The sequence below is a fragment of the Heterodontus francisci genome, chromosome 4, assembly GCF_036365525.1.
Source record: "Heterodontus francisci isolate sHetFra1 chromosome 4, sHetFra1.hap1, whole genome shotgun sequence".
In the NCBI taxonomy this organism is placed as follows: domain Eukaryota; kingdom Metazoa; phylum Chordata; class Chondrichthyes; order Heterodontiformes; family Heterodontidae; genus Heterodontus; species Heterodontus francisci.
In genome coordinates, this window is record NC_090374.1 from 19,487,231 (window position 1) to 19,499,335 (window position 12,105).

Consider the following 12,105-nt stretch of genomic DNA (forward strand, 5'->3'; position numbering starts at 1 on the left):
GTCTAATGTCTCATCCAAAAGACAATACCTCTGACAGTGCAGCACTCCCTCAGTACTGCATCAAGTGTCAGTCTTGATTATATGCTCAAAGACTCTGGAGTGGGGATCGAACCTACAACATTCTGACTGGTTAATTGCTTCCACCGACTCCCTGGGGAATCTGTTCCATAACTCTTGATAGATATATGGGGAGGATGTAGGGAGGAGAAAAGGATCGAGAGAGCAGATTTCAGAGTAGCAGGTCTATTATATATTCTGGATTAATGGGAATAATTGTAAATCATTTTATTTCTGAATTTTAATTTAGTAGATGTAATAGTGACTGGGAAGAAACATGTCTTCATTTGTTTACTGTTGTTAATGTCAATACACCAAACTCGCTTATTGTTGTAAGGTGACTAGGGGGTGAATTTCCTCAGGTTCCACCGCCATAACTTGGCCAGAAATTTGAAATAAAGCTCAAAACGATTCACCCTCCTGCTCTTTATATGATTTTAGAAACGTCCTTCCATGTGTGAGAGAATAAACAAGCTGCCTTCTCTGTTTTTATGGCAGGGGCTGGTGTTTTCTTTCTGTCCTGTGCTGAGGGCGAGCGGATCAGTTTCCTCTTTGATTGCATCGTCCGAGGGATCTCGCCAACCAAAGGACCCTTTGGACTGCGGCCAGTCCTGCCAGGTTAATATAGGAAGTATAGAGTAACAGCGCAGAGGAAACTGGCAGGGCCATTGCTTCTATCTGTAACTCGAGGGAACATGGGGAGGAGAGAGGTAGGAAGGGAGGGGAGAGGGGTAGGGAGGAGCGGTGGGGAGTGAGGGAGGAGCAGTGGGGAGTGAGGGAGGAGCAGTGGGGAGTGAGGGAGGGGAGGGGTAGGGAGTGAAGGGGAGGGGAGTGAGGAGGTGAGGGATGAGGGAAGGTGAGGGAGGGAGGAGGAGAGGGGTGGGGTAGGGACTGAAGGAGGGAGAAGGAGGAGGAGGGGGCGTGGTAGGGGCAGAAGGAAAGGGAGGGAGGAGGAGAGGGGCAGGGTAGGGACAGAAGGAGAGAGAGGGAGCAGGAGGGGGCGGGGTAGGGACAGAAGGAGGGAGAGGGAGGAGGAAAGGGGTGGGGTAGGGACAGAAGGAGAGGGAGGGAGGAAAAGAGGGGTGGGGTAGGGACAGAAGGAGAGATAGGGAGGAGGAGGGGGTGGGATAGGGACAGAATGAAAGGGGGAGGAGGAGAGGGGTGGGGTAGGGGCAGAAAGAGAGAGAGGGAGGAGGAGGGGGTGGGGTAGATACAGAAGGAGAGGGAGGGAGCAGGAGAGGGGCGGGGTAGGGACAGAAGGAGAGGGAAGGAGGAGGAGAGGGGCAGGGTATATACAGAAGGAGAGGGAGGGAGGAGGAGAGGGGTGGGATAGGGACAGAAGGAGAGGGAGGGGGGAGGAGAGGGGTGGGGTAGGGACAGAAGGAGAGGGAGGGAGGAGGAGAGGGGCAGGGTAGATACAGAAGGAGAGGGAGGGAGCAGGAGGGGCAGGGTAGAGACAGAGGAGAGGGAGGGAGGAGGAGAGGGGCAGGGTAGGGACAGAAGGAGAGGGAGGGGGAGGAGAGGGGCAGGGTAGAGACAGAAGGAGAGGGAGGGGGGAGGAGAGGGGCAGGGTAGAGACAGAAGGAGAGGGAGGGGGGAGGAGAGGGGCGGGGTAGGGACAGAAGGAGAGGGAGGAGGAGAGAGGTGGGGTAGGGACAGAAGGAGCGGGAGGGAGGGAGGAGGAGAGGGGTGGGGTAGGGACAGAAGGAGGGAGAAGGAGGAAGAGGGGGCGTGGTAGGGACAGAAGGAGAGAGAGGGAGCAGGAGGGGGCGGGGTAGGGACAGAAGGAGGGAGAGGGAGGAGGAGAGGGGTGGGGTAGGGACAGAAGGAGAGGGAGGGAGGAAAAGAGGAGTGGGGTAGGGACAGAAGGAGAGATAGGGAGGAGGAGGGGGTGGGATAGGGACAGAATGAAAGGGAGGTAGGAGTGGGAGGACCACGAGATTTTAATTCTTTGGCATATTTTGCTTTGTATTTATGCTTTATGTGGGGAATTGAGCTGGTTTTTGAAACAAAAAAGAGAATATGTTGTGTTTAATTAACCCTGTATTCCATCCTGAAGCTTAAATGAAGTAAAGCCATGAGTCTGGGTCCCCGGTCAGATTATTATTTAATTATTCCCCCCAATATTCCTTCCCTCTCAGTCTCTGCTGTGCTGCTGGTCATAGTGTAGGCCCGAGAGGATGTGCTGGTGTGGGTGGACATCGAGTGAGGACAGGATCAGCTCATCTGCTGTTCCCCTCATGGTGGAATAGCTGGAAAGCACTCACTAGCTAGTTTCTTGTGGAGAGAACAGATGCTGGGGCAAGGTTTTGCTCAACATGCATTGCAGCAAGGGGGTCACGATTTTAAATAATGTCGACCGGGGTTGGAGGGTGAGTGGTGGAGTCCACCCAACCCCTGAGTCCCCTAATGGAGCTCATTGGGGATATGTTAACACTGGGACATTAGGAACAGGAGCAGGTCAGTCAGCCCCTCTAGCCTGTTCTATTATTAGGAGTAGGCCATTCAGCCCCTCCAGTCTGTTCCATCATCCAATCAGGTTATGACTGATATGCATTTACCAGCCTTGGTTCCCTATCCCTCTCATTGATGAAGTTGAGCTTCAAATGCATGATGCCTTGTTACTACATTCCGCTGCATGCTATATTTAGTCAGGTGTTAACCAGTTTAAATTAAAACCTTTTGCTCTTAGTCAGGTGGACTGCTGGACCGAGGGGATGGTGGGAGGTGGGGAGAGTTTGTGCTGTTGAATTGAGACACGGTGAGATCAGGGAAAAATCTTCCTTCCATTTGGGTTATGCGTAAGTCACCAGGGAGCTTTGGGGTGGAATCGCAAGCCCCTTCACAGGCCAACAGCAGGGCCTGAGCTTTTAGTGTGTCAACTCTCTGCACCACCAGAGTTATTTTCTACATGCTGCCTTCAATTGAAGAATTCTCTGCGGCAATATAGTTTGATATATCTGTCTCTCTAAATATACCATGAACTTTAAGTTTTAAAGAAAGCAGTTTAAGATGATTAGTTGCAATCGATGGAGTTGGAATTAATGTAAATTCATATTCCAGGAACAATGAACTGCCCTCCATTCCCCCCCTCCCCACTCAATATCACAGAATCACAGAATAATACAGTGCAGAAGAGGCCCTTCAGTCCATCGAGTCTGCACCGATGCATTAAAACACCTGACCTGTCTACCTAATCCCATTTGCCAGCACTTGGCCCATAGCCTTGAATGTTATGACGTGCCAAGTGCTCATCCAGGGACTTTTTAAAGGATGTGAGGTAACCTGCATCTACCACCCTCCCAGGCAGGGCATTCCAGACCGTCACCACCCTCTGGGTAAATATCCATATGAGTTAGATGGAGAGGAGTGGGAGGAGGTTCGTGTGGAGTATAAGCACTGCCATAGACCTTTTGGGCTGAGGAATCTGTCTCTGTGCTGTAAATTCTATGGATGGGCACATTGGTAACAGAGGAGAATTGCTCCTATTCCTTTGCATATAGGAGATTCAAGGGTAATCTGAATGAGGTGTTTAAAATGTATAAAGGTTTTGAGGATAGTGTGGGAAAAAGGCATTGAAGTGGATGATCAGCCATGCTCGTATTGAATGATAGAGCAGGCTCGATGGGCTGAATGGCCTACTCCTATGTTCCTATGATTTATTAGGGTAGATACAGAGAAACTATTTCCTCTGGTAAAGGAACTGAGAACAAGGCAACGTCATCTTAAAATTCCTGGGGTAGTGGAAATCTGGAAACGTCTCTCTCCAGAAGGTTGTGGATCCTGGGACAATGGGAGCTTTTGGTGGATAGGCCTTTGTCAGGTAAGCGTATCAAAGGATATGGAGCATAGATGGGTAAACGGTATTCAGGTGCAGTCAATTTCGTGGTGGAGCAGGCTTGAGGGGTTGAATGGCCTGCTCCATTTCCTGTTCTGACGGATGGGGCAGTATGTTCTGCACCCTCGTCTCTGCAGTTCTCCCCCCATGCTATTCCCCAGCGGTAGGGAGCAAGTACGTGAAACTTTGAAGTTAGAGCAAGGATATTGCCTGGGCTGGAGCATTTCAGCTATGAAGAGAGACTGGATAGGCTAGAGTTGTTTTCCTTAGAGCAGAGAAGGATGAGGGGGGATCTGATTGAGTTTACAAAATTATGAGGGGCATTGATAGGATAGATAGGGAGAAACTTTTTCCATTAGTGGAGGGATCAATAACCAGGGGGTATAGATTTAAGGTAAGGGCAGGAGGTTTAGAGGGGATTTAGGGAAAATTTTTTCACCCAGAGGGTGGTTGGAATCTGGAACACACTGCCTGAAGGGATGGTAGAGGCAGGAACCCTCACAACATTTAAGAAGTATTTAGATGAACACTTGAAACGCCATAGCATACAGGGCTACAGGACAAGTGCTGGAAAATGGGATTAGAATAGTTAGGTGTTTGATGGCCAGAACAGACACGATGGGCCGAAGGGTCTGTTTCTGTGCTATATAACTCTGACCTCATGACTGTGTCGTGCCAACAATTGGATAAAACCACGGAAGTACCTGCGGTAGCTCTCCCTGTCCTAGGTGTCTCCCTCTCTCTTTCTCTCCCTTTTGCTCCCTGCCATTCTTTCTCTCCTCTTCTGTCTCGGCTTACCCGCATCTGACTCCAGACCCACTCTTAACTGTCCTGAGAAATGGTCTAGTAAGCCACCATCTAGAAGGCAGCTCACCATCACCTTCTCAAGGGTAATTGGAGATGGGAACAAATGCTGGCCTAGCCAGTGATGCCCACATTCTGTGAATGAATTTTTTTAAAAAAGGTGATTAGGTTAAAACTGGAGCTTTAATCACATCTCCCACCCCTCTCCCAGGTCTTTGTACTACAGTGGTTTATCACTGCTCGACATCCTGTAACTTACTTACCACAAGTGTTGTTAAAGACATATTCAGAGAATGAGCATGTGGGAACAACACTTGTTGAAATAGTTTCCATGTTGCTTTGTCAACATGTAAAATGAGTTGATTCCGCATTAGTGAGCATGGATACAACACTGTGACTGGTGGGTTGGAGGTGAGGGTAGGTTTATTTTATCCTGTTACCCCAGAATTGGGGTTACTACAACATTGAAGTCCATTTCCAACCAAAGTGTCAGTGGTAAAACAAACTAAAAATCTTCCCTTTTCTTCCTGATACTTGTGCTGGTGAATTATCAGGGATGTAGTGGGGGTTACCCAAAAGGGATGAGATACATTCAGTTAGTAGGGAGAAGATCAATTAGAAGCTCATCTTTATAAACAACTAATTCCCTTGTCTACAAGTGTGCAATTGAGCGCCATGATTTTTCTTTTAAGTATGGGGAGAGGTGGCTTTATTACAGTTGCAGTGAATATGTAGAGCAAAGAAAAAGACTTCATCTATCTTTCATGACCTTGGGATTTCCAAAGTGCTTAACAGCCAATTAAATCACAGAATAATTAAAGTGCAGGAGACCATTTGGCCCATCGTGTCTGCACCGGCTCTCCTAATGAGCATTTCACCCAACGCCACTCCCCCGCCTTCTCCCTGTAACCCTGCGCATTCCTCTTTTTCTGATAACAGCCTAATTCCCTTTTGAAAGCCTCAACTGAACCTGCCTCCACCATACTCTGAGGCAGTGCATTCCAGATCCTGACCACTCGCTGCATGAAGAGGATTTTCCTCATGTCACGTTTGCTTCTTTTGCCAATCACTTTAAATCTGTGCCCTCTCCTTCTCGATCCTTTCACAAGTGGGAACAGTTTGTCCCTATCCACTCTGTCCAGACCCCTCATGATTTTGAATACCTCTATCAAGTCATCTCTCAGCCTTCTCTTCTCTAAGGAAAACAGTCCCAAATTCTCCAATCAATCTTCATAACTGAAGTTCCGCATCCCTGGAATCATTCTCGTAAATCTTTTCTGTACTTTCTTCAATGCCTTCACATCTTTCCTAAAGTGCGGTGCCCAGAACTGGACGCAATGCTCCAGCTGAGGCCGAACTAGTGTCTTATACAAGTTCAACATAACTTCCTTACTCTTATACTCTATGCGCCCATTAATAAAACCCAGGATACTTTTTTTTTATTCGTTCCAAGGATGTGGGTGTCACTGGCTTGGCCAACATTTATTGCCCATCCCTAATTGCCCTTGAGAAGGTGGTGATGAGCTGCCTTCTTGAACCGCTGCTGTCCATGTGGGGTCGGCACATCGACAGTGCTGTTAGGAAGGCAGTTCTGTTGTGGGAATCGAATTAAAATCGTTAATGACTCTCCACACCGTCTGATAGAGGTTAACACAGTACCGTTTATTTTTACTTGCAGGGGAGAAGATTCTGCAAGCTCCTGTTCTCCAGGGGTTGCAGCTCCTTCTCAATAAATCTTACAGACCCTAGAGCTGATAAAAGGAGCACAACGTGTTGGCAGTCACATACACATTTCCCATAATGCTGCTGTGTCTGCTGAATATACTGAGTGTATTTCCACTCTTTCAGTTCCAGGATTTTGACCCAGTGACAGTGAAGGAATGGTGATATAGTTCCAAGTCAGGATGGTTTGTGATTTGGAGGGGAACTTGCAGGTGGTGGTATTCCCATGCATCTGTTGCTGTTGTCCTTCTAGGTGGTAGAGGTCATCGGTTAGGAATGTGCTGTCTAAGGAGCCTTGGTGCATTGCTGCAGTGCACCTTGTAGATGGTACACGCTGCTGCCACTGTGTGTCGGTGGTGGAGGGAGTGAATGTTTGTAGATGGGGTGCCAATCAAGTGGGCTGCTTTGTCCTGGATGATGTCGAGCTTCATGGGTGTTGTTGGAGCTGCACCCATCCCGGGAAGTGGAGAGTATTCCAACACACTCCTGACTTGTGCCTTGTAGATGGCGGACAGGCTTTGGGGAGTCAGGAGGTGAGTTACTCGCTGCAGATTTTTAGCCTCTGACCTCCTCTTGGAGCCACAGTATTTATATGGCTACTCCAGTTCAGTTTCTGGTCAATGGTAACCCCTAGGATGTTGATAGTGGGGGATTCAGCGATGGTAATGTCAAGGGGAGATGTTTAGATTCTCTCTTGTTGGAGATGGTCATTGGCGGCCACTTGTGTGGCGTGAATGTTACTTGTCACTTATCAGCCCAAGCCTGGATATTGTCCAGGTCTTGCTGCATTTCTACTCAAATTGCTTCAGTATCTGAAGAGTTGCGAATGGTGCTGATCATTGTGCAATCATCAGTGAACATCCCCACTTCTGACCTTATGATTGAAGGAAAGTCACTGATGAAGCAGCTGAAAATGGTTGTGTCTAGGACACTACCCTGAGGTACTCCTGCAGTGATGTCCTGGAGCTGGGATGATTGAGCTCCAACAACCTCAACCATCTTCCTTGTGCTAGGTATGACTCCAGCCAGCGGAGAGTTTTCCCCCTGATCCCATTGATTCCAGTTTTGCTAGGGCTCCTTTATGCCATACTCAGTCAAATGCTGCGTTGATGTTAAGGGCATTCACTCACCTCACCTCTGGAGTTCAGCTCTTTAGTCCATGTTTGAACCAAGGTTGTAATGAGGTCTGGAGCTGAGTGGTGCTGGCGGAACCCAAACTAGTGTCAGCGAGCAGGTTATTGCTAAGCAAGTGCGGCTTGATAGCACTGTTGATGCTATGTCAATAAACGACAAAGTGTGTCTCGAAGCTTCCTCAAAACGCAAACACTTCTTTCCAAAATCACCAAGAACGTTGCCAACTCAGCTCAAATCTGACACTAACTCCCCGAACCGAGAAGTCAACTAAAATGGCGCTGCGAATCAAAAATATAATTTAAACGGAGGTCGCCATATTGCGTATTTGCAAACACACAAAGTAGAGGAAAGGAAGGCATCCGCCTCGGTGCAGAGATCGGTGCTCAGGGACCAGGCCTGTGAGCAGGAAGCGATCTCCCAGGACGAACAAGGCCGTGAAGAGGAGAAACACAGACGAGTATTGAGTCAATAACATTCGCCCCCCTTCCACCTTCCATCACTTTGCTGATGATTGGGAGTAGAATGATGGGGTGGTAATTGTCTGGGTTGGACTTGTTCTGCTTTTTGTGTACAAGACATAACTGGGCAATTTTCCACATTGCCGGGTAGATGCCAGTGTTGTAGCTATACTGGAACAGCTTGGCTAGGGGCATGGCCAGTTCTGGAGCACAAGTCTTCAGTACTATTGCGGAATATTGTATGCTTTATTAACCACTCTCTAAACCTGTCCTGCTACCTTCAATGACTTATGCCCAGGTCCTTCTGCTCTTGCACCCCCTTTAGAGTTGTACCCTTTATGTTATATTGTCTCTCCATGTTCTTCCTACCAAATAATATCACTAAATATTTTATGGCTATGAAAGACAAAGACTTGCACTTATATAGAGCCTTTCACAACCTCAGGACTAACCAGAGTACTTTATACCCAATGAAGTATTTCAAATTGTCGTCACTGTTGTAATTTAATATGTACGAATTCTAACATCAGCAAAATTGTGCACAGCATGGTTCCACAAATGGCACTAAGTTGAATGATCAGCTATTCTGTTCTGGTGATGTTGGTTGAGGGATAAATACTGTCCAGGACACCAGTGGGAACTCCCCTGCTCTTTGAATAGTATCATGCCATCTTTTATGTCCATCTGAGAGGGCAGATGGGGCCTTGAATTATGACTTATCCAAAAGGCAGCATCGCAACTTTTCCTTAGTATTGCACTAGGACTGTTAGCCTAGGTTATGGGGGTTAAATCTCTGGAATAGGGTTTGAACCCACAACATTCTGACTCAGAGTTGCGAATGTTAACCACTGAATCACTTAAGGGTGGACGGCCTGCGTGTTTCTGGTAATGTGCCCGCTAATTGTTCTGTGTTGGCAGATATGACTATCCTGAGGTGGAAGGAGGGTGTTCTTTGTGAGATGTTCTTGGCCTATTAACTGTGACATTTTCTCACCCATTACATTTGGTAACATTTACCAGCTCTTAACCAATGGACAGAAATTACGAGGACCCCAAAAGTGGGGTGCAGATTCACATTGTTTAAAAAAAAAGGGGAAATATATAAAGGACAAAATATCGCTATTGGGATTCAAGTTTTACATATAGGACATTGAATATTAGAGCAAGGAAATGGCATTTGATATATATTAGATGTATTGCCATCCCATTATAGCAAAGATACTAAAGCCACGGAAAGGGGATCAAGTAAAATTATGCAAGAAAAGAGAAGTTACACTTATGAAGAGAGACTTGAAAAACTAGTACAGAGAATGATAACTGGAGTCAAATAGAGATTTCTGTGGGTAAATAGTAGATTATTTTGTGATATTGAGGAGTATTGACTCAGGTTTATAACAAGGGAGGCGTTGGAAGAATTCTTTTCTCAATAGAACATGAAATACTTTACCAGAAATGTACATTGTTAAAAGAATTAATGGATGTAAAATGGATTCATCTTTCTTTGTCAGTGTAGTGTCTTATGATCAGAACCAGAAAATAATGGTCGAAGGAAAGTGAAGTTGAAAAAACGTACTTGCTCATTTCAGCCTTGGCAGGTACAATGATTCAGGAGTGAGGAAATGTGTCCAAAGAGCATCCAATAGGACCAGACACAGGGACCTTCAATCTGCCTGTAATCATTGCTTTCGGCAAAATCCAACAGAGAAGCCTCCTCATCTTCTTCCACTACAGCAATCCCATTGTCCTGCTTGCTCCTCATATAGTTTATTCTGCCTCTTTTCCAAACAAGTTAATAATTCCCTTTTGAAAGAATTCACATATCTCAGAGAGAAGGTGAATAGGAAATTTAGATTTAAAGTGCTTCACTCAAGAGGGAGGTGAATCGGTGGATCAGACTGGCTGATAGTGTCAACAAATTCAAGTGGGAGTTGGATAATTTCTGTTGAGAGCATAAGGGATTAACGTGTAGTTTTTAAAAAACTTTCAGTTGTACGGTTTTGGCCTCCTTATTTGTAAAAAGGATATAATTGCGTTAGAAGCAGTTCAGAGAAGGTTCATTCGACTAATTCCAGGAATGAAGGGATTATGTTCAGAAGAAAGGTTGAACAGGTTGGGCCCATACCTGTTGGAGTTTAGAAGAGTGAGAGATGATCGAATTGAAAAATATAAGATCCTGAGGGAACTTGATAGCGTATTTACTGGGAGGGTGTTTCCTCTTGGTGGCGGGGGGGTGGGGGAGGGGTGCGGAGACTAGAACTAGGGGACACAGTTTAAGAATAAGAGGTCTCCCTTAAGAGATGAGGAGAATTTTGTTTTCTCAAAGGGTCATTAGTCTGTGGAATTCTCTCCCCCAGAAAATAGTAGAGGCAGGGTCATTTATTCAAGGCTGAGTTAGATAGATTTTTGATAGACAAGGGAGTCAAAGGTTATGGGAGCAGACAGGAAAGTGGGGTTGAGACCACAACCAGATTAGCCATGATCTCATCGAATGACAGAGCAGGCTCGAAGGGCCGAATAGCCTACGCCTGCTCCTATGTCCTATGTTCCTATTGGCCAGGTCAAGCCCCCTCTAGAATATTGAGAATATAATTCAGGCAGTACTGAGGCAATGCTGCATTGTCAAGTGCTGTCTTTTGGATGAGACATTAAACAAAGCTCCCATATGCGCTCTCAGGACGTAAAAGATGCCATGGCCACTATTTCAAAGAAGAGTGGAGGAGTTCTCCCCAAGGTCCAGGGCAACATTTGTCTGCCGGCCAACATCTAAAAACAGATTGTTATCTCATTGCTGTTAGTGGGAGTTTGCTGTGTGCAAATTGGTTATCACATTTCCTGCCTTAAGACAGTGACTGCACTTCAAAAATAATTAAGTAACTCTTTGACTGTAAAGTGCTTTTGGACATGCTGAGGCTGTGAAAGGCACTATGTAAATGCAAATCTTTATTTCTTGTTCAGTGCCAACTGCATCATCAGGGGAGAGCACTGAGACTAGGGACCATTACATGTGGGAGAGAAAGGAAACCAGAGCACGAGTCACCTGGGTTACTGCCATAGACTTCCTAGAGGTGAGCTCATGGGGAGCATTGGCAAAGGGAGTGGGTGATGGTAAGAAGCAGTGTATTGGTAGTTCAGAATGAAATGGCATGAACCCTTCCTGTTGAATGAAGTGCTTGATTGATGAATTTGTCCGCAACTAGATCATGTATCTTTAGGTGTTCCGAGTGTAACCTTGTAAGTTGGATTAAATCCCTTTTAAGTGCTCGGAGTGAAATAAAATCAGGCCCTTGGAATGTGTGCTGAAGCCAGTGGGTCGGCCTCCAGTTCTGGTATTGTGACAGCTACAGCTGGGATTCACAGCCCGCTTTTTCCTTTAATTCCAAGAAGGCAGCAATGAAAACATCCCAATCTTGTAGATGAGCTCAATGCAGGGTCATTCCATTTTTGATTGGGTGCTGATAGACATAGCTGCTGTTTGCTTTGAAACTACCCTAGAATCTGGTCTGTACTATAAAATAACAGAGTGGTCGTTGGCGGGGGGGAGGAGGGGTGCTGGCGGTCAGAGAGGAATTTTCCAGAGTATATATTTTCTTATTCTCCATGGGGTTTTCTCTGTTTTTTCCGCTCCCAGGGGGGTTTATGGCAGTGAAGTGAGGGGTGGACAGAAAGTGAAGTGTTTAATGATGATGAGCCATCCATCATTATTATGGGGCAGGCTTACGGAACCAGCTGGTCTCTTCTGGCCTGTCATTTTTGCATGTAAATTGGCTGAACTGTAAGAAATGGAGTAGAGAGTAGAGACTGAGCCTACATCCTCCACCAGTGGAAGTGGGGCCTTTTCATATTAGACCCCTGGGTGGCTGATTTCCTTGGCTTGTTCATTTTTAACAAAGTGAGTATTGGCACTACTGTCAGTCAATGAGTTTGAAGTGAGGTGGTGGGGCTTATGGCAGGACTCTGTGTAAGCAGTGTACTTTACAGCAAACAAAGTCTATTCGCTGAGAAAACAAAGTCAGTTTAAAGAACGCAGTGTATCATACAGTCTATTTAAACAGAGTCTCTCTAAACTACAGCAAACAACAGTGACCAAAACTA

General features: G+C 46.3%; 1 protein-coding gene across 2 annotated transcripts in view; it reads left to right on the forward strand.

Moving 5' to 3' along the window:
- Positions 1–12,105, forward strand: part of dok7b (docking protein 7b) — a 96,417-nt gene that overhangs the window by 15,662 nt on the left and 68,650 nt on the right. For both annotated transcript variants that reach the window (XM_068028768.1, XM_068028770.1), the window contains exon 5: positions 556–675. In XM_068028768.1, the coding sequence (XP_067884869.1) occupies positions 556–675 (120 nt within the window). The remainder of the gene's footprint in view (positions 1–555; positions 676–12,105) is intronic.